Source organism: Dipodomys ordii, unplaced genomic scaffold, assembly GCF_000151885.1.
Source record: "Dipodomys ordii isolate 6190 unplaced genomic scaffold, Dord_2.0 Scaffold148, whole genome shotgun sequence".
NCBI lineage: Eukaryota > Metazoa > Chordata > Mammalia > Rodentia > Heteromyidae > Dipodomys > Dipodomys ordii.
Genome location: NW_012267364.1, coordinates 5,066,349 through 5,091,546, shown reverse-complemented (window position 1 = coordinate 5,091,546; position 25,198 = coordinate 5,066,349). Strand labels below are relative to the sequence as shown.

The 25,198-nt window shown below is 44.3% G+C and overlaps 1 protein-coding gene across 1 annotated transcript in view; it reads left to right on the top strand.

The window, feature by feature from the left end:
* Sh2d4b (SH2 domain containing 4B) overlaps nucleotides 1-24,395 on the top strand; it is a 54,439-nt gene extending 30,044 nt beyond the window's left edge. The window contains exons 7-8 of the mRNA XM_013032082.1: nucleotides 1,982-2,106; nucleotides 24,307-24,395. Of these exons, the coding sequence (XP_012887536.1) occupies nucleotides 1,982-2,106; nucleotides 24,307-24,395 (214 nt within the window). The remainder of the gene's footprint in view (nucleotides 1-1,981; nucleotides 2,107-24,306) is intronic.
* The last annotated feature ends 803 nt before the right edge of the window (nucleotides 24,396-25,198 follow it).

The window sequence follows — 25,198 nt, the reverse complement described above, 5'->3', positions numbered from 1 at the left end:
ATGTAGTGGGGGCTTGGATCCCGGTGTGACGATGTTCAGGTGGCATCAAGTAGGATCCTTAGGTTCCTAAGGGGGGTGGCAGGGGGAGGCCTGACAGGGGAAGGGACTCAGGTAATCTATATGGACAGTTCTGAGCTAGTTCTCAGTGCAGTGAGTTTATAACTTCCCTATCCTGACCCCTGCATTGTATTCTGGTGCCATTTTTTGCAAGGTGATCTGTTGCTGGTGAACTTGCTCTTGCCCTGGTATTACTGGTCCTTAGGTTTTACCAGAGACAGAAGCCATAGGGCCGCCTGCTTTTAGACTTTCAGCTTCTGAAACTGTAAAAATTAAACTTTTTTTTTAAGTAGTCTGCCTTGGGTGTCGTGAGAATCAGGCTGGCACAGTGGCTTTAAGTAGTGCAGTGTAGCCTGGCCCTCTACTTTTCTTCCAGCATTTTTTCTGTCATCTTCCGTGTTTACTATTGTTCTTGTGTGTGTGTGCACGCAGGTGAGTATAAGTGGATCCGTTGTGAGGCTGAGTTCCATGCCAATATGTTGGTTCAGGGCCGATATCCAGAATACCAGATGGGGAGTTAGAGTCTATGTTATGCTTAAAGTCACAGTAGTGACTTGTGAATGCCAATACTGTTAGGTGGGTAGCAATGACAAAACAGGAATGTACCAGGCTCAGCTGGAAAACAGAGAGGCCAAGGTTGTTCCAGGTGGGCTTAAAGCCTTGTTTTATCAGAAGTATTTTCACCATGTTATATGCGGTGTGGTCCTGCTACACTGACTCCACACATTATTGGAGCCTGTTGTGTGTCATGCGCTCTCTAGCTCTTCGTGGCTCCATTGTAGACTAACTCAAATGTGACCAGGGTCTAAAATGGTCCAGTCTCTGTGTGCACTTAAGAACTGCAATTCTAGCTGGATGTGGTGGTGCATACTTGTCATACCAGCTAATGGGAGGCATAGATAGGAAGACAGGGTCAGAGGCCAGCCTGGAGGTGGTGGGGGGGGGAGCATGAGACTCTACCTGACACATAACTAAAGTCAGAAATGGTCTAGGACTTGGCTCAAGTCCTTGGTAACTGAGTACTTGCATAGCAAGCAGGAGACCCTGAGGTCAACCCCTAATTCTGCAAACAAACAAACATGAAAACAACAACAAACTGTAGTTCTGACATAGATGCAACAAAATCGTAGCTCACCTGTGAGAAAGCATCTCAAGTGTCCGGTCCACTGTCCTTAGATTCTTCCCAGGCTCACCCTCCCCCAACCCCCTCACCGATACCCTGTCCATGGCCAGACAATGGCTGGTTTTGTTTCATTCCTATTTGCTTTCCTCTTTTAGCCATTTTTCCAGAGCAAGCTGTCTGATTTCTCTCTCTATTTGCTCTTCTGTGTTTGCCTTCAAAAAGTGTGGGCTCTAGTTGCCAATAGGATCCCTCGAGAAGGCCACAAATCAAAACTCTTCAGTTGTTGTTGGTGGAGCAGGGGGAGGGGAGAGAGGTAGTCCCCCGAGAACGCATGCATCCCTACCCTGGAAAGCATCATTCTTTCTCATTTACATCTTCACATCCTTGTGTCACTCCATCCTGTGTGGTTCTCTGAAACATGGGATAACACTTTGATTTTTTTGGGGAAAATAATAGCTTTTGCATTATAAGGTGCAAATGGGACTTTTTCAAGTACCAAGGCATTTGGGGTTTTCTTTATAGGCACAAGCATGGGTGTCATGCATATACTCAGTGACCTTCTCTTTTTTTTCTCCCTCCCACTCTCTATTCATCTCCCTCCCTCTTCTTCTCCCTTACCCCTTCCCTTCCCTCTCTTACTCCTTCTTTCTTTCTCCCTTCTCCTTTCCTTCTCCCTTCTGCTTTCTTTCTCCCTTCTGTTTTCTTTCTCCTTCTTCCTTCCACTTCTCTCTCACCCTTTCCCATCCCTCTCTTTCTCCGCCGCCTCCTTCTCCCTCCTGTCTTCGTCCCTGGCCTCAGCAGGACGTGGGAGCGCCCACTGCGCCCACTCTCCAGAGAAGTCATCGTCCGTTGGTTTAAGGAGGAGCAGCTGCCTCGACAGGCTGGCTTCGAGAGGAACACCAAATCCATCGCCCCCTGGTTCCATGGTAGGACCACTCTTTTGGGCCTGGTAACAGGTGGTGTCTACTCCTCTGCTTCCCTCTGGGGGGGGGAGGAGGAGGAATGGAGAACTTAGGCTCTGGCTGCACTGCCTCAGTTCTGCTTCCAATAGCTTCTTGCTGGAGGCCCCCAGGATGTAAGACATGCACCCTATCTGCTTGATGGAGAGGTGAACGCCGGTCCTGCTCATTTCCATCTTACGGCCCCCATGGCCATCCAGGCTCCACCGAGGAGCCCTCCTTCTGCTTAAGGGACAGGCAGCTCTCCATGGACTCTGAGCTGCTGGCCAGAAGGGCTCACCTATTGCTATCTGAGTTTGTAGCCTGGGGTCTAGCCATAGCTCCACACACTCAAATTCTGAAACAAATCTTGTTGAGGAGTGACAGCTGAATAAATAGGCCACAGTCATCCAAACAGAGTCTTAGAGCTAGGTGGCTCATTGGTTGTCATCTCGTTCCCTTTTGAAGATGTAGAAACTGAGGCTTCACAAGGAGAGGAAGTGTTCATAAGTTACCAAGTGACTTGTAAAATCAAGTTCAAGAATATATCTCAAGGTCATGGCCCCAGTCCAGATCTGAACACACCAATGGCCTTCAGCAGAGACACAGGGCTGTGACTTCAGCAGAAACTGCTGTAGAAAAATCGGGATGGCTCGCCAGACACCAGTCCCCTGTCTGCATCCCCTAGCTCTTGCTGGTTGACAAATCACCCTGAAAGTCAATAGCTTAAAAACAAAGAAGCATTTATTATTTATTCATGAATTTCAGAGTCAACAGGGCAGTGCTTCTAGTGAGGCAGATGGTTTTGACGAAGCTTGCTCCTGGGTCTCTGGGCAGCTGGCAGGTCGGTGAGGACTGGCGGATCCAGGATGGCTTCACTTGCATTGGCTCCTCTCTGTTCCTTGTGCTCTCTCAACTTGCCAGCTTTTTAGAAGAAGCTTTATCTTGGCTTTGTTCCTGAGCCTTTACTCCCTAACCAGCACTGAGCTCAGCTTTGCCTGGAAACTTCTAGAATGATCTGATCTGCCACAGTGATCATCCATCTGACTTTACTTGTCTCTCTGTCCCACCTACCAGTCTCTTGGAAGCTTGGCTAGTTTCTACCTTTGCCTGTATTTCTCCTGCATTTGTCCTGGTGACAAGAACTGCTTTGCTACTTCCTGGCTAGCCTCTGCATATTTTCCCCCTTCTATCTAGATGGAAAGACAATCCCAGAGCCATTGCTGGCCCCAGAGAGCTGGTATCTTGGTTAGTAGATGGTTGGCAGAGGGAAGATGTAGTAGGTAAGCTCTGGGCATGGCTGTGGTTTCAGTGAAGGCCTTAATGGTGCACAGAAGGAGGCATAAAAGACAGGGCAAGGTCACCTGTACTTCACCCTCACCTCTAGGAGCCCGAAGAGCACATGGGCTGTGATGTACAGGCAACAAGCTCACAAATGGGGCAATTTAGGCATAGGTAGCACTGCCAGAGGGCACAAAGGTGGTGGCACTGTTGGTCCAGGTGACAAATTTTGTCCAATGGATGCAGTGAGATTGAAAAGGATTAGTCTAGACATATATGCCTGGTCAAGAAAAGCAGGAGAGAGCCCAGGGGACAGACTCAGTGAGCACCTGAGATTACTCAGTTCTTTTTTTTTTTTTTTGTTTGGTTGGTCATAGGGGCTTAAACTCAGGGCCTGGGCACTGAACTTTTTTTGCTCAAGGCTAGTGCTCTACCACTTTGAGCCACAGCACTACTTCTGGTTTTCTGGTGGTTTGTTGGAGATAAGAGTCTCACAGACTTTCCTCAGATTTTAGCCTCCTGAGTTGCTAGGATTACAGGTGTGAGCCACCAAGAGGGCGAGTCCTCTTTTTTTTTTTCTTTTCCAGTCTTGGGGCTTGAACTCAGGGCCTGGGTGCTGTCCTGGAACTCTGTGCTTAAGGCTAGCGCTCTACCACTTGAGCCACAGCTCCACTTCCAGCTTTTTCTGAGTAGTTTATTTGAGATAAGAGTCTCACAGACTTCCCTGCCTGGGCTGGCTTTGAACTGAGATCCTCAGATCTCAGCCTCCTGAGTAGCTAGGATTATAGGCATGAGCCACCAGCGCCCAGGTTTGTCCTCAGTTTTTAACTGGTAAGAGAATACAGTACACATTAGCCTGGTGTAGTTTGGGTTTACAGAACAAAGGGCACCTTCCAGGAGGTAGATAACTGGAGGTCTGGAGGCAGTAGACATTTAGGGCACACAAAAGAGGAAACACTCATCCTGTCTCTGGATGGGATCACTGTGTAATGGTGAGCATTCTGAATCCTGTGTCTCAGTTGTTTTTCTCTGAAGCATGCAACAGAGCTAACATGCAGCAGCAGTCATCCGCTGGCTTCAGGCTTTCTCTACACACACCATCCAATCATCCTTCACACAGCTACACCCACACATTGCTCTCATGGGGCTCTAGGGTCCCCACAACTGTCAAAGCCCACAAAGGTGAGCCACCAAGCTGGGCATCGGTGGCTCATGCCTGTAATCGTAGCTACTTAGGAGGCTGAGATGTGAGGATTGCGGTTCAAAGCCAGCCTGGGCAGGAAACTTCATGAGATTCTTACCTCTAATAAACCAACAGAAAACCAGAAGTGGTGCTGTGGCTCAAGTGGTAGAGCATTCACCTTGAGCTGAAGAGCTGAGAGACAGCGCCCAGACCCAGAGTTCAAGCCCCACGACTGACCAAAAAAAAAAAAGGGTCAGCCACCAGGCAGCAGAGGGCTGCCTTCTTGTCTCCCTTCTATTCTGGCTCTGAAATGGTGTATTCTCCACAGCATCCTAAGATGATTTTCACCTTAACCAGATCCTGTCTCTTCCCTGCTTCCTCTGTTTTCCTTTTGTTTGTGTGCAACTATGGTCCTGGGGCTTGAACTCAAGGACTTGGCGCTGTCTCTGAGCTTTTTTTGTTGTTGTTAAAGGCTAACACTCTACCACTTGAGAAACACCTTCACATCTGGCTTTCTGGCAGTCAATTGGAGATAAGGGTCTCACAGATTTTCCTTCCCTGGTGGGCTTTGAGCTGTGATCCTCCATTTTCAGTCTCCTGAGTAACTAAGATGATGATTTTGAGCCGCTGGCACCCAGTGCTCTGCATTCTTTTATACATGCAGTGGACTGTAAACTCCATCCTGCAGCCCCGCTAGGTAACAAGGCCTACACCCCACCCCAACTTCATCCTAGCATTCCTTTTCTGCCCACCTTGCCCCAGAGCCTTCTTTCTGCTCCTCAGATAAGTCATCAGTTCTTGTCACAGACCCCTTGCCCTTGTGATGACTCTGCTCCCCCTTTGCTATCTCCCTCAAGCTATTTGCATGGTTGATATATTTGCTTTCTCCACTTGGAATATCCTCTCCTCAGAGAACTCCTCACCTAAAGCAGCTTTTCTCAGTTCCTCTCAATCAAACCTTTTCACTTCCTTAAAATTGCTCTTTCCATTGGCGTCTGTCTTTTCTCTCGCCTGAATGTAGTAGGCACAGGAGGCTAAGGACCTTATCTGTTTTCCTTAGTGCCCACCACAGTTGGTGCCATGGGAGGAATGACTGAGGGCAAAAGTGAAGGGTGAGAGTTGGAATTAGATCCTAGACTTACTAATTCCAAAGAATAGCCCTTTCTTCTTCAAATGGGGCCCTGGGAGGTGGGTGCATCTCCTCAGAGACTAGGAACAATCTGAAAATCCAGAGCCACATGTAAGAGATTTGCGTGTCTTCTCTGTTGGCTAGATGTTCAACAGGGGCTGGACCCTGTGTCCTAGCATCTTCACTGTGCAGGTCATCATGTGCAGGTTAGGCTCAGTAACAAGCATACCCAAAGGCTCAATGGCCTTCACTCTTCAAATGCCCCTTGGGGGTGGGGGATAGCTGTGGAAGTTAATCTGGACCTCAGACCGAGGAGGAGCCTCGTCTATCAGACTTGGTGAAAATTTGTAGAACCACAAGATGGCCCTAAAACTTCTGTATGGAAGTGACACCTGACACTTTTGCTCACATTTCATCAGCCAGAGTCTACCAGGTTGTCAATGGTTTGGAGTAATGGTACAATCTATTATAATGACTATTCACCAGGGCGCCACATGTCCACTTGAAGGATGGAGTGGCTCTTTGTGACTTAGTGAGAAGATGGTCAACACTCATAAGGGATTGAGCCAGGCAATCCCTGGGGCTGGCTCTGGGCATTTCATGCCCCTCAACGCTGTCATGTTGTGTGTGTGTGTGTGTGTGTGTCCCTGTGTCCCTGGAGAGGGCTTGCACATCATCACCACCTTCCTTCTTGTGGATGCATTTTCCTTGTCATGGGAATGCTGCATAGCACCTTTGACACCTGTAGTGCAGCTCACATGTCCTGTGGAGGGAGGAGGTTGGCACTGTACTGCTTGCTCCTAGGTGCTCATGGCAGCCAATCGAATCAGGAAGCAGAGAGGTGTCCAAATGTTTCTTTAGTTTTATTTTGCAGGTCAATGAAAAAAAAAAGTAGTAAGTTCTATGTCACAGAACAAACTGTATCAGAAATCATACAGTTGACTTCGTGTTCTGCTGCAGGTCCTACCACACAGATGGAAGGAAAGTTGCTAAGACATGGAAGTCGATTTAGCAGTCAAGTCTCATGTGGAGAATGACCAAGCGACTTTCCTTAAAAAAGGACTGTGCTGTATGCTATGATTCCATCCTTCTTTCAACTGTAGTGTCAAGATGTCCTACTGTTTGGCAATGGATAGTGACAGTAAATAGTGCTTACGTTTCAACATTGCCCTCACTGGGAAAGTCAAAACGTTAGCAGGTTTTTGTTGTTCCTGAGACATTAATTTTTTTTAAATTATCTTTTAAGTAGTACAGAGGAGATGCCATTTAACAAAGCAGTTTATGAATACATCTTGATCGGTGTCACCCCCTTTAACCTTCTCATCCCACTTCAACCTACCTTTTTTCCTCACTTTTCTTTTTCCTGTTTTGTTGGTCATGGGACTTGAACTCTGGGCCTGGGCGCTGTCCCTCAGCTCTTCAGCTCAAGGCGGGCACTCTACCACTTGAACCACAGTGCCACTTCCGTTTTTCTGATGGTTTATTGGAGATCAGAGCCTTACAGACTTCCCTGCCCAGGGTTGGCCTTAAAACATGATCCTCAGATCTCAGTCTTCTGAATAGCTAGGATTACACGTGTGAGACGCTGGCCCCAGCTCTTACCTTTCTTAATTTTGTGGTATCTATGATGAATGTGTCTCTAAAGCTATGAGTAAACATGTTGGGTGGTAGGCAAGTGGTTACACAGGAATTAACTGATTCGTAAAAGGCTCTATGGAGAGCTCAAATAGTTTAATTATTTAGAAATGATAGGTCAAAATAAGCACCAGGAAAGGGGTACACGCAAGAGGAGAGTGAGGCCAAGAGGAGAGGGGTAGATGAGTGAAGTGAGGAAGAAGAGGGAGACTTTTTCTTTTTTTCATAACTTCATCTGTTCTTCAAACACCAAAGTCTAAAAAAACAGATATTTAGCTTCCCTCCTTCTGTTCCCAGCCCTCAGAAATAAGGAACTTACCAGCCCACAGGCAGCCTGCACCGGCCTGTTAGGCAGTGTTGCTGGTCGGCAGGGATTCTGGTCTTGCCAGCATAGCGCCTTAGGACCTCTTAGCTGGCCCACCATGGATCTCTCCTGCCCCTCCAGGAGCCCCTGGGCTTGGTCCAGGCTGCCCTTCTCATGGGGATAGCAACAGGTCCAGAGATTGATTGGCAGCACGTAGGGCTTTCTAAGTCTTAGAAGCAGTGCACTGCCCTGACTGCCTCATGCTGTTGGCCCTGATTTGTCACAGACTGGAGGGGTGGGAAAAACACCTTCTGTCCTTTTCTTGCGAGGAGCTTCAAAGTTGTAGATAAAAGGAGGTGGAGTCGGGGAGCCAACAATACAATCCATTACAATCCCAGGGTGTTTTTTTTTTTTTTTCCTTTCCTGGGTAAGACATTCTTAGCTAATTTAGGTAGATTCTAGTTGAGGGTTGAGAATGACTATGACACCTGGATTTGCACTTCTTCCCCTTTCCTCAAATATTTAGAAGTACCTAGTGTAATCCAAATGGCTATGCAACCCTGAATATGTGACCTGTAATTCCTTACCTGTGACTGGCTTCACAGGATACCTGTAAATCCAGGTGACAAAGCATTTTGTCCTTTACAAGGAGTCAAATTGATGCATGGACTGACAGGTTCTGGAGTCTGGCATCAACTGCCCACAACTCCACCTCTTCTGGTAAACAAAGTGAGGGAGATGGGACTGGGGCTGGATTTCCTCTGGGACTATAGGTTTCCCAATCAGGTCTAGGTTAAAACAAGTGAAGGAGCTGGGCACAGGCGGCTCATTCCTGTATTCCTACCTACTCAGGAGGCTGAGATTTGAGAATTGCAGTTCAAAGCCAGCCTGGGCAGGAAAGTCTATGAGACTCTTACCTTTGAGGAGCCACTAAAAAGCAGAAATGGAGCTATGGCTCAAGTGGTAGAGTGTCAGCCTTGAACAAAAAGAGCAAAGTGAGAGTATCCAGGCCTTCGTATTAGGACACAACACTACAAAAACAAGTGAAGGAAAAACAATTCCTTCTTTCTTCTCTGCTCATTGTTATCTTCCAGGAAATAGGGGAAAAAAAACTTTCAGTCATATAAAAGTACTCCTGAGAAATGCCAGTGCATACAGTCTTAACTTGGAGAAAAATATATTTGTGGACTTCAGCACATATTTAAAATTATTAAGAGCATCCTTTGCCTGAACATTGGCTCATTCAGAACCCATTTCTCTTTTGGAACTTTACTTATAGAGAACACTTGCAATATGGTCCATGGTTTATTGGCTTGGCAGCAGTCCACTGGCTGTAGTGCTGTTTGCCTTTAGGGCTTGGCACAGAATGGGACTATGTGATCAAGGATGGAGTTGGCATTGGTGAGTTATTCCTGTGGGATTCTGTTCAGGTGCTAGGAGTGAGTCCTGAGTGGGACTCACCTGGGCTTAAGTAGGGAGACAGCTGCAGTCTGGTGAGGTGTTTTTTATTTTTACCTTTGGCCAGTCCTGGGCCTTGAACTCTGGGCCTGGGCATTATCCCTAAACTCCTTTTGCTCAAGGCTAGCACTCTACCACTTGAGCTATAGCACCACTTCTGGCTTTTTCTGTCATTAATTGGAGCTTAGAGTCTCATGGCCTTTCCTATTCAGGCTGTCTTAGAACTGTGATCCTCAGACCTCAGCCTCTTGAGTAGCTATAATTATAGGGATGAGCCACAGGGCCCTGGCTGGTGAGGTGTTCTTGGCTTAATGCTTCTTCTATCACACATCCAGTGGGGAGCAAGCATGCCCCATCCACTTAGATGGTACAATCTGCAGGAAGTCTGCCAATGGGGGTGACCTTTTCTATGCAGAGTAATTGCTTCAAAGCAGGACAGGAACCTTCTTACACTGGCCATATTTAGAAAGGTACAGAGAAGGTTAGAATCTGTTAGGATCCAAAATGTGCTCCCATCTTTATACGCCCTGTGTACATTGCTGCTTCAAAAGTGCTTGAGGGAAGGGAAAGGAATAGAAATCATTTAAAAGGATGACTTGGGAACTGTGCCTTTTCAAAAAGAGAGGTTGCAGGGTGGAATAGATGGAAGAATAGAGCCATCATTTCTCAGTGTTTTGAGCTCTGTCTTGAGAAAAAGGAGGCTATTAAAGAGATGATACCTGGGTCCAGAGATGTGGGTTTAAAGAGGCACAAGGCACGCTAGTAGAAGAGAAAGCTCCTGGGGAGGCTGCTGTTGATGGCTCTTGCTGTCTGGAGAACTCCCCAGCTGGGGGAGTGGATGGCTGCTAGCCATGCAAGGTATTCTTATGCAATAGTCAGAGTCAAGCAGGCAGCTCCCAGTGTTCGGGACTGTTAAGCTAACAGGACAAGGACACTGGGAAGAGGCTTCTTGTATTAAGGAATTAAAAACTATTAACTAGTCGATTATTAATAGCAAGCTCTGTTGTGGGCGAGGCAGCATGTTAAGTGACAGGACATAAAATAGCAGACAAGACTGACCACTTTGCTACCTTTACAAAACTTATGCTCACTGGGAAACAATGGGAAAGTACCCCTACAGAGCAATATAAACAAAAGGAGACGTTTTCAGCTCATATAATTGAAAAGAAACAAAAGTAGGTCTAGCTTCAGGCTTTGCTTGATCCAAGGTACTTGACAAGCTTTCAGTTCTTGGACTGTTGTTGTTGTTTTCTGTCTTTGAGTCTTATTACCTGCTATGTTATTTTCATCCTCAATCAATCATCACACAGAGGTAGGGTGCCAACATTCTCCACAATTCAAATATGGCCAGCAGGGAGGGCATGTTTTCTCCCAGAAGCCCCAAGAGTAGTCCCAATCATTGCACTGGTGGATTGATTTTGGCCACATACTCACACTTGAACCAAGCCTGGTGGCTGGGAGTTGGTAATGTGTGATTGAACAGGCCAGAGTCACATTGCATCCTGGAATGGAATAGGCAGAGTACACTCTGTTGGAATTGCATAGACCAAAAGCAAAAGAAGATGAACAGTTTTCTTGTCAGAAGATGGTCAACAGGACTGACCACGCAAGACCAGTCTATAGAGAGAAAAATCACCAGGCTTCTACTCTAGCAAGTAGCCAGTGTTGTATGGAATTAGCATTAGGCAAATAATCATATAAATTTACATCTTCAGTTGAAATAGGTTCTACCCCAGGATCCTTATGTAGCTAGCTTCAGAAATCATGTTACCATGAGGATTTGGGTCTGGAATATTCCCCGAATAACTGTATGATAAAGGATCAGTCCTCAAGGTTGTACTGTTGGGAGCCATCAGAAACTTTTAAGAGGTGGATCCTAGCTTGTAATCCTAGCTACTCAGAAGGCTGAGATATGAGGATCGTGGGTTTGAAGCCAGCCTGGGCAGGAAAGTCCATGAGACTCTCATCTCCAGTTAATCACCAGAAAGCTGGAAGTGGTTCTGTGGTTTAAGTATTAGAGTGCCAGCCTTGAGCAAAAAAAAAAAAAAAAAAGCTCAAGGACAGTGCCCTGGCCCTTAAGTTCAAGCCCCAGGACTGGCATAGAAAAAAAAGAACAAAAAAGAGTTAGTGCCTAGTGGGAGGTCTTCAGGTTATTGCTAGCATGTCCGTGAGAGGGATGGTGACCCATGGAATCTTCTTGTCTTTCACTTCCAGGCTGTAGGCAGACAGTCTTGCTCTACCATGTATTCCTTGCCACTGCCATTCAGCTTCTCTATGCATGGCCTGAAAGCACAGGGTCTGCCAGGTCACATTCTAGAGCCATGAGCCCAAATAAATCTTCATTCCTTATAAGTTGATTGTCTTGCGTATTTGTTAAGATGACAGAAAGCTGACTGGCCCAAATGGCATTAATAATTAGAACCTGGACAGTTGTGGACTTGTGTAGGGTTGATCTTGCACATAAATACACCTGGAACCAAAAAACTTGTCCAGTGAAACCCTTGTCTCAGCAGTTTAACCATGATGAAATTTCATTTGGGGTGATAAAAGATGAACTCATTTATCACACTCTCTGTGGCTTTAGGATGCTTTGAGAAACTGTGGCGAATGAAGAGCTTAATAACTCCAGCCTCTTTAATGACATCGTTTGGGAAGTATGGCAATAACAAAGAAAGGGAAGTCACAAAAATGAATGAGAAATAGCTAAGCAGTAATGGAGGCATTGTCAGCTGATGAGGCGAAGCCGCAGTGAAGGCTTTAAGAAATACGCACATCAGATAAGTTGAGACACATAAAAAAAGGGAAACGTGGCGCTTGGCTTGCTTGCGTTTCTTTCTTTACATTTTTGTTTTTTTTCTTCTTCTGAGGATAAAGTGCTAACAGAGAAATCATAAGAGCTCATTTGGTGGCTCAGGTTCAATGCTAAGCTAATGGTTTCAGGGACTGGAATGGAGTTGGAGGTGGGGGACTGGGGACGGACACCTGGTTATCTCTGAGGAGGTGCTAGAGTATGATTTGTGGGTCCATTAGAACCCAGCGACTTTTAAAAGCACAAATACCTTTTCTCTTCTGGGGCTGCCATTGATTAGCAGCAAAGGGGAAAATATTTTATTAGTGAAGCTGTTGGTGTTATTTGAGGGCATATGTGTGGGATCCCGCAAGATGGTTAAGGAAGGCATCAGAGAGCAGTCTGATGTAAGAATTGAGTGGGGGGGGGGTGGCTAGGAGCTGCTGGCTCCTCACTGAGGGGCTGCTGTGATATGCTGGTAGAGGGCTTGTGTGCTGGGCCTTCTGTACTCCCCGCTCTCTCAACATCCAGATGCAACACATAAAGGATGAATAGAGGCTTCTCTTGGCAAGGCCCATCTCGATTTCTACATTGTCATGTTCTGTAGATACCCAAAAGGGGGCGCTGTAGCATTGGACATTCTTGAAGGCTTTGTCCCAATGGAGTCCTGCACACCTGCAAGCAGGCTCTGCACATCTATTTTTAGTCCTTGTCAAGGGCTCAGGGTTGGATAGTTGGTGTTTGTCTTGGTGTCCTATTACAGCTGTATTCAGTTGCCATCGACCTTTGAAGTTGATGACCAAGACCAAAGCCAACTGAGTTTGTGTCCTACCCAGAAGTCACCAACATTGTAGTGCCATCATCCAGGATTCCCATGGGCAGTCCTTCACTTAATCTGGCCCAAGAGCTTGTGTGTATCAATGTGAGTCCTTCTCATCATCAAAGAGAGAAGGACTTGTTCAAGGGTAGGCCATAAATGGCAGGCCATCCAGACTTGTTTAGCTTTGGTGTCAACTTTCAGCAAAGTGATAGATATAGTCATATCCATGGATTTCACATCTGCCAATTCCTCAATGAACTGAGGATGGAAAATGTAGTTAGCTCCTACAGTGGTTGAACGTACAATGAACATCATTGTGTTGCATGGTTTTAAAAAATGTTGTATTAGATTTTATAAGCAAGCCCAAAATGACTCAAAGTATTGCCTATGGGATGTTGATCATAGCTTAGACAAAGACTACATCATTCATATAATGGAATAGATCATCTTTGGAGTTTGGCATTCATAGGAAATCCTGGGGTGGGGTGTGGAGAAGTGACTGTAAAATCTATGAGCAGAAATTGTGCCTAGAATGGGGGGCAGAGGGTCTTTGTAGTTGCAGCAAGGCTGGAAGATTAAGGGAAGTCATACCTCTGTATCTATGGAAGGTTGGCTCCAGAATCTTCCCTGGTCCAGACCCAGTGCCTTCTGCTTGCAGATTTTATACTCACTGCTCATCTTCTACTCCACACTACTTGTGTGGAGCCTCTGACCAAACTTAGACCTTCTGGGTATTGATTGTTTGGTTGTGGTCAATGCCCACTGGCTCATTGTCTTTGGCTCATCCTGAATAGCAGGTGACTGAGTGGTTTCCACAGACTTCCTGCCTGAGCCCTTCTGGTTTATGCCTGGAGCACAGCAGGCCTGAGGAGAGAGTGGGTTAGGCGTATCCATACCACATACACGTGTTCCTCCAGGAGCTCCTGCATGGAAGGCACTGGGTCTGGGCTGCACCTGAGGAAAACAGACTATACACTCTAATAAGAAGAATGTACTAACTGAAATATGGTAGATTTGAAAGAAGACTCTAAGAGTGTAATTCCTTACAAAGGCAAAGTCAGGGAAATAACATACAAAAGAAGCAAAAGAATCACACAGCAAGTACATTAAAAACACTAGCAAGAAAGAAAAAAAAACATTTGTGTCCCTGTCTTGGAGTACATTTTGCTTAACATTATCTCACGTGGTCATATGTACATAGCCTTTGACCTTCTCTGCCTGTCCTAGACATATACTAGATATTGCAAACAAGGGAAACCATGGGACCTATGTTTCTTTGGGTCTGACTTACTTCACTTAATGTAATTTTTTCCCAAGTCTTTCCATTTCCTAACAAATGAGGCAATGTCATTCTTTCTGATGGAGGCATAGAATTCATATATATATATGAATATATATATATATATATATATATATAAATATATACCTCATTATATATATATATATATATATATATATAAATATATACCTCATTTTCTTGATCCATTCATCTACTGAAGGACATTGGGGTTGGTTCCATATTGTAGCTATGATAAATAATGCTGTGATAAACATGGTTGTGCTGGTAGCTCTGGTATGAACTTGTTTGTGATCATTTGGGTAAATGCCCAAAAATGGGATTGCTGGGTAAGGGAGCTCTCAGTGTTCTGCACCTTGTATATACATTTTTTTGGGTCATTTTGGGAGGGGAAGAGATATTGGGGAATGCTTAAGTGGGGATGCAGCCTGACTCATTATGACGATGAGATGTATAGGACACTATGTTGAAAAGGAACTTTACAATGGCAGGGTGGTGGGACAGGAGGAGTTGGGGAGGTGGGGAGGAGAGTGATGATAGGGGGAAAACAAAGGAGGATGCTCGCTATGAAATGTAACTCATTACTCATGTAACTGTAACCCCTCTGTACAACATTTTAAGGGTAGATTAATGAAGACAGGAAGAGGGGGAGAATGTAGCCATGAATCTAATGTATATCCTATAAAATTAAGAAGAGTGAGGGTTTATTGGGGAGTGATGGATGAAAATGTTGAAAGGCATGACATTGGTCAAGGTGTATCATATTCATAACCTGCTTTGTTAAAATGGCAGCTCCCTTGTACAAGTACTTAAAGATTAAAAAGAAAAAGAATATAGACTTTGGTGGGCACCAGTTGGCTCATGCCTGTAATCTTAGCTACTCAGGAGATTGAGATCTGAGGATCATGGTTCGAGACTCCATTTAACCAAAGTGGCGCTGTAGCTCAAGTGGTAGAGCGCTCGCCTTGAGCTGAAGAGCTGAGGGACAGTACTCAGGCCCAGAGTTCAAGCCCCACGACGGACAAAAAAAAAGCTGAGAGTGGAGTTGTGACTCAAATGGTATAGTGCTAGCCTTGAGCTCAGAGACAGTGCCCTGGCCCTGAGTTCAAGTCCCAGGACACACACACACACACACACACACACACACACACACACGAATATGAGTGTCAATTAGAAGTATGTTCTTCCCTCCTGGTTTGGCCACTTAATCTCTTCTCCAATCCTCCCTCTTCTCTCTTTCTCTCTGTTTGACTCTGTCTCTTTCTCTTGAGCCAGCCTTATTCCTTAGTTTGACTCAATCTCTCTTAGCTTTGTTTTCCACTGTAAAATGGCGAGAATAGAAATACTGATGTGAGCTGGGTGCCAGTGGCTCACACCTGTAATCCTAGCTACTCAGGAGGCTGAGATCTGAGGATCATGGTTCAAAGCCAGCCCGGCAGGAAAGGCTGTGAGACTCTTATCTCTAATAAACCACTAGAAAACTGGAAGTGGTGCTGTGGCCCAAGTGGTAGAGCACTAGCCTTGAGCTGAAGAGCTGGGGGCAGCGCCCAGGCCCAGAGTTCAAGACCCATGACCAACAACAACAACAAAAAAGAAAGAAAGAAAGAAAAAAGAAATACTGATGAAGATATTACGAGGACTGATTGAACTAGTGCTTATAAATCTCTTAGCATAGTGGTGGGCATATGCTTATGTCTCATTCATGCTGGGTATGGAATAATACTCTCAATTAGTCAGTGCTGTTTATTTAGGATCTCTGTTCTAGATACTTCTTGTAGACATGAAGATACTGTGTGTGTGTGTGGGGGAACAGAGGGACTATTGTGGTCATAGATCTTGCGATTGTAAAGGTATGATGATTTTAATATACACTATCATGGAAGGTATGGTATTTAAAAAATATTTCTGATACTGGGGCTTGAACTCAGGCCTGGGCTCTGTCTCTTAGCTTTTTCATTCAAAGCTGGTACTCTATCACTTGAACCACATTTCTACGTCTGGCTTTTTGGTGGTTATTGGAGAGAAGAGTCTCATCACAGGCTTTTCTACCCAGGTGGCTTCAAACCTCAGCTCTCAGCTTCTTGGAATCACAGGCATGAGCCATAGGTATCTGATGGAAGCCATGGTTTTGCATAAGTATCATTATACATTACAGTATAAAACACAGAGTAAATTTTCTTGTTCAGTTATCAACACGCCTTAGAGGCTCGTGGATGGTATCCATAATCATAACTTCCTTTGATAATGTCTAGAGATAGTTTTGACTGTCATAACTGAGAGGTGCTTTTGGCATTTGGTAGGAAATGGCCAGGGATGCAGGCAGATACCCTGCTTTGCCAGGTAATGAGGCTTACAGGTCAATTCTGCAAGAGAAAAGTCTCCAGTTTACTCTACTGGCATTTTCCGGGTAGAGTTACCTTGGTCCATCTCTATATCTTTATCTCTATCTCCACACTCTGGAATTGGAATTGTTGCTTGAAGGTTATGCAACAGATGGAATGTCTAATTTAAGTGTTTTGATAAGGGAATCTCATCTTACTTTGGACCACTATTTCGTGTTAGTGATTTCAAAAACGCTCAAAGATAATCTTGAGTCAAAATATCGCTTGACATTATACAAATATGTACAGCACTGGCCAGTATGGGGGACTGGATTCAGGTCCTTGTGCTTGGAGGCAGTCACTCTATCACTTGGACCACATACCTAGCCTGCTTTCACATTGGTTATTATTTTTTGAGTGCCAGTCCTGGGGCTTATAGTCAGGGCTTGGGCTCTTGAACATTTTTCGTCAAGGATAGTGCTCTACCACTGGAGCCACAGCTCCACTTCCAGCTGTTTCAGTGATTAATTGAAGATAAGAGTCTCATGGACTTCTCTGCCCAGGCTGGCTTTACACCACCATCCTCAGATCTCAGCCTCCCGAGTAGCTATGATTACAGGTGTGAGTCATTGGTGCTTAGCATATTGGCTATTTTTAAGGTTAAGTCTCACTTTATGCTTGGGCCAGCCTGTTCTATGATCCTTGTGCTTTCCTGTAGCTGGTATGACAGATGTGCCAGGATCTCCATAGATTAGCTGAGATGGAGTCTCTTGAACTTTTCTGACTGGGGCTGGTTTAGAACCATGATGTCCCAAATCTCTGCCTCCGAAGGAACTAGGCTTGGGCCACTGTACCCAATCCAGCCTGTATACTTTTTATATATTGATTTAAAATAATAATTAACAAAAAGAAAAAAAATAAGAAAATGATCGGCAATCTTTTGGAAAGATAGTCCAGTCTTCTCTAGTTTTAGGGATTTTCTTCAAGTTTAACTCTTCAGTTTTTAGCAAGTATTTCATCATTTTAATAGCTGTATCCCTGATTCCCAAAGAGCTGGGACTTCAGGTGTGTGCTACCAGATCTGGCAATATTGGATGTGTACATGTATGCATACCCATCTGTGAAGAGCATAAGAAAGCCTGAGGAGCAGACGCGGCAATGGGCTGGGAAGTGGATCAGCTCTCACCTCTCACGGGGTGCTATCATTGGCTCCAGTTTTTCACCATCATTCTTTCTGATTTCTGTACTGCTTGCCTATTAACTTCCAGACACTATCGCATTCAGTTTTGTGAACTTCAAAATTGGATAGAAGTGCAGCATTCTTATTTTTGTTATTTGCTTTTTCATGATTTATTGAAAATTCATTTTTTTCTCATCCTATTTTTTGACCTTCATTATTTAGAGATTATACATTTTCAACCTCTGCCTTTTAGTGGTTAATTTAGGTGATTTAACATGCACATTCTAGAAATATAAGTATATGAATATTATTTTATAATTTCTTATATATGTCTATGAATACACACATATAAGTTATATCTGCATATTATATATAATACACGTTTATTTAGAAATACGAGTTTCATGGACTTTCCTGCTGGGGCTGCCTTTAGAGTACAATCTTCAGATCTCAGCTTCCTGAGTAGATATGTTGCAAGTATGACCCACTGATACCTGGCTCTGTGAGACTCTTATCTCCAATTAACCAGCCAAAGGCCAGGAGTGGAGGTATGGCTCAAGTGGTAGAGTGTCCACCTTGAGCAGAAAAAGCCAGTTGAGAGCACAAGGCCCTGTGTTCAAACCCCAGTACTGCGTGCGTGTGTGCGCGCACGCGCGCGCGCGCACACACACACACACACACCAAGAATAAATTACAGAAACAGCATCTTCCTGAGTGTGACAGATAGCAAACAAGTGTGTGTGTGTGTGTGTGTGTGTGTGTAGGGTCAGTGTACTACAATTCATCACACGGAGCTCAACATTTTCACAAATACCCTCAGAGAATCCTGTGTCTGAGGGGAAAGCCATCATGGGCCTTGGAAGTAGATAGGTGATGATCAGTTAAATGTCAAAAGACATTGGGAAATTAAGCGTTGGGCTAGAAGATCCCATAACCAAGCAGAGGGCAGAGTTGGGTGAGCAGACCTACCTCTTCTGGCTTCCCTTTTCTCCTCCCCATCATGCAGTTTGGTTCAACAGACACCAGGCCTGTCCTATATAATCCCAAAGACAGTGATTCTCTCCCTGACAGCATTTCCAGGGGTTGCTGCCAGTTGAGAAACACTTCCAGGCTAGATCCGGCTTCTGTACAGTAAAGTAGACTGAAGACCTCATTGCCTATGGTGGTGACACCTATATGGATTCTTTTCTCAGAACAGAAATGTCCTGTTGTGAAACTAAGAAGCTTCATGCCCAATGTGCATGAGTGGTTGGAGGAAGTATTTTTAATGCCTTAAGGGGAAGTACTGATTTTAGGTTCTCACCTAGACTACCAGGTTGGTAAGAGCAGGGGCCACCATCAGTCATTCGGGTGTAACCCATCAAAGTCGACTCTCAGTCCCTCCACAGCGTGGTGTCGGCTGACTTGTATTTGTAATCAATACGTGCTATTATTCTAGTTCATTGCTAATTCCCTGCATCGCCAATCAATCTAAATTATTCTTGATTTATTTGTAAGAAGGGTGCTTAAGAAAAGTTCTTTTTTCTTTTTTTTCCTTTTGTTCCAGTACTGGGGCTTGAACTCGTGATCCAGGGCTGGTTCTCTAGCTTTATCACTCAAGGCTGGCACTCTTTCATTTGAGTGAGTCTCAGCTCCATTTCTGGCTTTTTGGTGTTCATTTGTAGGTGCAGAACCTATTGACTTCTATTTTCCTTCTAAAATTAGGAATAATTAGCCGAGAAGATGCAGAGGAGCTCCTGGAGAACATGGCTGAAGGAGCATTTCTGGTCCGTGTCAGTGAGAAAATCTGGGGGTACACCCTTTCCTACCGCCTGCAGAGGGGCTTCAAGCATTTCCTCGTGGATGCTTCTGGGGACTTCTACAGCTTCCTGGGAGTGGACCCCAATCGTCACGCCACCCTCACAGATCTCATTGATTTCCACAAGGTAGCCAGCCCTCCTCAGGGTGTTCTTGGGCATGACAGGGGCAGAAACTTGGGTTGAAGAGAGCCAAAGCAAGGCTGTGAGCGGACAGCATGGGCTGCCAGTCTCACAGCTATAGAACATTTGGGCAGAAGAGACCCAAGGTTGTCCAGGCCCAGTGTACTCCTTAGTCTCCGGCTATGATTCACCCTGTCCCTAGGCTGCTTCTCATCTGAGGACCTGAGTGCTCCCTGTGGTCACCAACAAGGGTTGGGTAGGTTGATCCTTCCTCCAAGTCTGTATCTCAGTCTTGGAAATGTCACCTGAAAGATACCTTACACCAGGCCTCTGGTAGCGGATGATCTAGACATGGGAGAATGAATTCAAATCATTAAGACCAGGCAAATGGATGTATTTAATATTTAGTGAGACAGTGATGGTGTCTCTAAGTCTCCAGCATCTACCTGAGCTCTGAAGATGGAGAAAGGATCACAGAATTGTTTGACTCTGCTTATTGGGCTTTTGCTTTTTTTTTTTTTTTTGGGTCTGGTCATGGGGCCTGAACTCTGGGCCTGGGCTCTGTCCCTCAGCTCTTCAGCTCAAGGCTAGCACTCTACCACTTGAGCCACAACGCCACTTCTGGCTTTTTTCTTTTTGCTTCTGTGGTGCTGAGGAATAGAACCCAGGGTCTCATGCATTTAAAGGCAAGCGCTCTACCACTGAGCCACCTTCCCAGCCCTGGGCTTTTTGCTATAACAGGGACTCTCAGATACGGGTGACTTTATCTCATTATGGATATTCCCAGGGCCTGAGAAACAGCTCCGAACCTGCCCTTATGTGTAAAGCCCACAGAAAACTACCCATTCATCCGAGTGTGGTGGTGCGTGTAATCTCAGTATTTGGGAAGTTAAGGCAGGAGGGTCATGAACTTAAGGCCAGTCTCGGCAAAGTAGGAAAAACTGTTTCAAAGAAGAAATAAAGATAGATGGAGGGGAAGAAAGAGAAAAGAGGACAGAGAGACAGACACAGGCAGATGCAGAAACAGAAGAGAGAGACAAAGAGAGCCAGAGAAGAACAGGTAGAAGAAAAATGAAGGAGGAAGAGGAGGGAGAGGAAGGAAAGCAGGGAGGAATGACGGTAGGAAAATAGGGAAGAAGAAATTGAGTGCCAGTGGCTCCAGCCTGTAATCTTTGCTACACAGGCAGCTGAGATCAGGAAACTGAGATCTGAGGATTGCAGCTCAAAAGCCAACCCAGGCAGACAAGTCCCTGTGAAACTCTTATCTTCATTTAACCACTCAAAACAAAACAAAAATAAAACAAGAAGTAGAACTGTGGCTCAATGTAGTAGAGTGCTAGTTTTGAGCAAAAATGCTCAGCGACAGTGCCCAAGCTCTGAGTTCAAGCCCCACAACTGACCAAAACCAAAACCAAAACCAAAAAAAGAAAGATAAGGAAGAAGGAAACTTTCCCCATTCACAAATACCTGGTATAGAGCACTGCCCAGAAATCGGGAGTAACCAGGATCAGCTGTCTCCTTGTGTTGGGTGAAGCCTTGCCACAGCCAGAGCAAGCAGAAGATGAGTCAGACACTGCGCCTGCTCTTCACTCCTTGCCCTCATGTAATCTCAAAGCGCTATTAGGGAGGATGTTAGCCCCAGCATATTAGCCCACTCACAGTTCAGAAAGCCAATGCCAGCGAGGCTGAAAAGCTTGGCTTTGGTCTGGCGGCTAACAACAGCTAGAACCAGGAGTTAAGCTGCAGCTGTCAGTCCACAACGTGTGCACCCTGCCAGTGCCACAATATTTGTTTGCTTTGTCTATCACAAGCTCCTTTAGCAATGATGAGCTTCTTGTTCCGGAAAGTATTTCAGGCAAAGGGTAAATGCCTGTCTCTCAGGGCAGGGCTCTGAAGGAAGGCCAGATCAAATAGCTGTGAAGCCTTTTATTCTCTTCCAAATGTAAACTCTTTTGAGACTGACCATTGGATTTCTGGCACTACGAGGAGGTATCATATGTGCCCACATGGAGATCTCTTATAAATTGAATTTTAATCACACCATTGTTTTCTTGATTACATTGTAAGAAACATCAAACATAACACCAGGTGAAAGCCTCATTCATGTTAAATCTCTGTTTCTGTCCTTCCTCTCCAGCTTGCTGGTAATTTCTGGGAACTAATCTCAAAACTTATGGACATAAGGGAATGCATTTTTTTAAAATCACTTTTCACAGAAATCAGATAACTCTTTATTTACAGCTCAGCAACTTTCTATATTAAAACATGATTAATAAATCATGGAATTAAGTGTGTGGAAGCCTGGTCTTTAGAATCAGAACACTGATCCTAACATCATTATAAAGCATGATTTTAGGCCACTACTTAAAGTCTGAATATTGGCCTAAAGTCTTCTCTTGAGTTCACTGTGCAGTTTCAATGAGATAATAGGATGGTTTTTTTATTTTTTAGTCCAAGATTGGGACTCAAACTTGGTATCTGATGTTTTCACTCTTTGGTGCTCTACCACCTGAGCCATGCCTGCCATCCCAGAGATATTATTTTGTAATGTGTTGGAACAAAACACCTAACACTAGTAAGTTACTAGTATGTGTTGGCTGTTATAAAAATGTGTCTATGAGATCTTTCGGTGTCCGTACAGTGCCAATCCTTGTAAGTGCACGAGGTCCCCAGGAATCGATGTGTATCACAGCTTAATCACTTACATTCCTCCCTCACACCCATTTCACAGCTTCCAGTTTCTTACGACCTTGAACGGTGCTCCAGAGACCTCTGCACTATGCATGTGTCACCATCCCTGTGGACACACAAGTAGTAACTTTCTAGGATGGATTGCTGGAACTGGATTTGCTGGAAAGAAAAGTAGGCACATTTTAATTAGCAAAGATCTGCCAGATTGCCCTCCCAATGCACGATGCCAGTTAACATTCCTGCCAAAACTGTATCAGGCTTTCTCCCTATACTGCTGCCAGCGCTGAGGATTTATTGGTGATTTCATGATTTTTTTTTCCCTGTCAGTGAGCAGACACTGTGTCTCCCAATTGTTTAGCTTGCATTTCTCAGATTTCCCCTGAAGCAAAGGATCTTTTCATATACTCACTGGTCACTGTGATTTCTTCTTCAGCAGGAAGCCATCTCTTCATATCTGCTGTCTATTTTTTGATTTGGATATCTTTCTTATTGATCTGGTCATTCCTTCAGCTTCTCAATGGCTCTTCAGTTATGTCCATGATGCCTTTTTAGTTCTTTCACTGAAAAATTTCAGTAAAAATGTCATGCCCATTCTTGCGTCATGGATGACTTATTTTATTTTGTTGAGAAAGTTCATGCACAGCTCTCAAAGGCTCCCTCTGTTTGCTTTATGAACTTGGTATTTTCTTAGGAATCAGTTCTATGATTGACTTTGGCATCTTTCTTTTATAGTCATAGTGATCCTTAAATATTTATAAATTTTGCATTTATGATGTGATATTCCAACTCTAATTTCTGGTTTACTCATGGTTGCCCAGTTTCTCTTCCTCTACCCCCAACCCAGTCTCTTCATGCTCTAGGGGTTGGAGTTGACCATGAGTAGCTCATTTTTGGCATGAGAGTATTTGAACTTTTGGGGTGTCCTTTGTCTATCCAGGAAGGGGGTATCATAGCATATATTTCCTACCATTTCCAGATCTATCTGAGGTTAACATGTTGGATCTTCATCTTCAGCATGACTTCAACTTTAGCTTTAATTCTACATTCAGTCTCTAGAGCATCTATTTCTATCTTGTTTTCAAGATCCTTCCTTTGTCGCTGGCCTCCCTCCTACTATTTTTTATTTAAAAAGTGTTTCCAGGGTTGGGAAGGTGGCTCAGTGGTAGAGTGCTTGCCTTGCATGCATGAGGCCCTGGGTTTGATTCCTCAGCACCACATAAGCAGAAAAAGCTGGAACTGGCACTGTGTCTCAAGTGGTAGAGTGCTAGCTTTGACTGAACAGCTGAGGGACAGCGCCCAGGCCCAGAATTCAGGCCTCACGACCAGCAAAAAAAAAAAAAAAGTGTTTCCAGGTACCAGTGACTCACACCTATAATACTAATCACTCAAGAGTCTGAGATTTGAGGATCATAGTTCAAAGTCAGTCAAAACAGGAAAGTCTATGAGACTCTTACCTCCAATTAACCACCAAAATTTGAGACATGAGCTGTGGCTAAAGTGGTAGAGTACTAGCATTCAGCAAAAAAGCTCAGGAACAATACCTGCTCAGAACCTAAGTTCAAGCCTGAGGACTGGCATAAGACACACACTACGCACACCTATAACTCACATACACACACTCATACATTCTATATTGTAATTCTATGTTGTCAGGACTGGTACTATATATAAAACAATTTTATACGTGTATGTGTATACATATATACATATATGTATACATATGCATATATAGATATATGTAAATATCTATGTATATCTATGTATATATGTGTATATACACATGTGTTTATACATATATATGTTTATATATGTATATATACAAATAGTTTGTTCTGGGGCTTGAAATCAGGACCTCTGTCACTTGGCTTTTTGCTCATAACCACTTGAGACACACTTTTACTTGTAGCTTATTGTTGGTTAATTAGAGATAAGAGTCTTGAAGAGTCTGAACCACAGTTTTCAAATTTCAGCCTCCAGAGTAGCTAGGATTGTAGGTGTGAGCCACCAGTGCCCAGCAATGTCTTTGATTTTCCAGTACTTGAAGGGCTCCTTTCTTAGAGCAAGAATCAGGATGGAGATGCAGATGTATAGCTTTTTGTGTTGAGGCAGTCTCTTTGAGGTGACTTTTTTTAAACCACTTTCATAATTACAAGTGAATTTTCCTTTTGTTCTTCTATTTTAGGAGGAAATCATCACCGTTTCAGGAGGAGAGCTGCTGCAGGAACCCTGTGGGCAGAGAGACAGCCCGCCAGACTACCATCTGTTGTTTGAATGATTTTTTTTTCTTCCCCTTATGAATTGGATTCCTTTGGGCATCCGTAAAAAAAAAAACTCAGCAAACTTTCCAACTTAAATATTACAGCCTTCTGGAAGATCCAAAGGGAACTCATTTGTGTGACTGTTCCCATTGCGAAGCTCAGAACAGAAATGGCTGATAACCAATGTAGCCCTTTCAGGGAGAGTCCAGTGATGGTGGCAGAAGACAAAGCCTATTGGTCATGGCTGCCCTTGTTGGAACTCCCTGAGTGCACGGGTCAGTTTTTAACAACCCAAAAGGATTTCAGTGCCTAACTCTGAATTTAACATATGGTAGATATTCAGTCAATGATGGTTGAATGAAAGCATTTTGGAGAGCTTTCCAATGCTTGTCAGTAATGACTTCTAGTAAGTTATTTCCCCTTTCTCATTCTTTATAAAGTCATAAAAATGAAGGATTTGTGTGGAGTCCACAGATACTGCATCTTGCATGGAGTTCATTGCCCTCATTGATAAGACCACTGGGATTACCCAAGGCTTTCAGGCCAGGACTGATGATTGACTTTGTGCTACTTTCCTTATTCAACCTCTTCTGTCACCTTCCTATGTCTTCGAATCTTAGTAATGTTAGTTAATGTTAATTTTAGTAATGATTTAGTAATGTTAACCAGCTATTTCATGTACTCTTTTTTAAAAATGTGTCAGTGCTTGGACTGAACTCAAGGCCTTAGATTTTTCACTCAAGGCTGGTACTTTACCCCTTGAGCCATACCTTCACTTCTGGCCTTGTTTGTGGTTCTTTGGAGATCAGGTTCTTA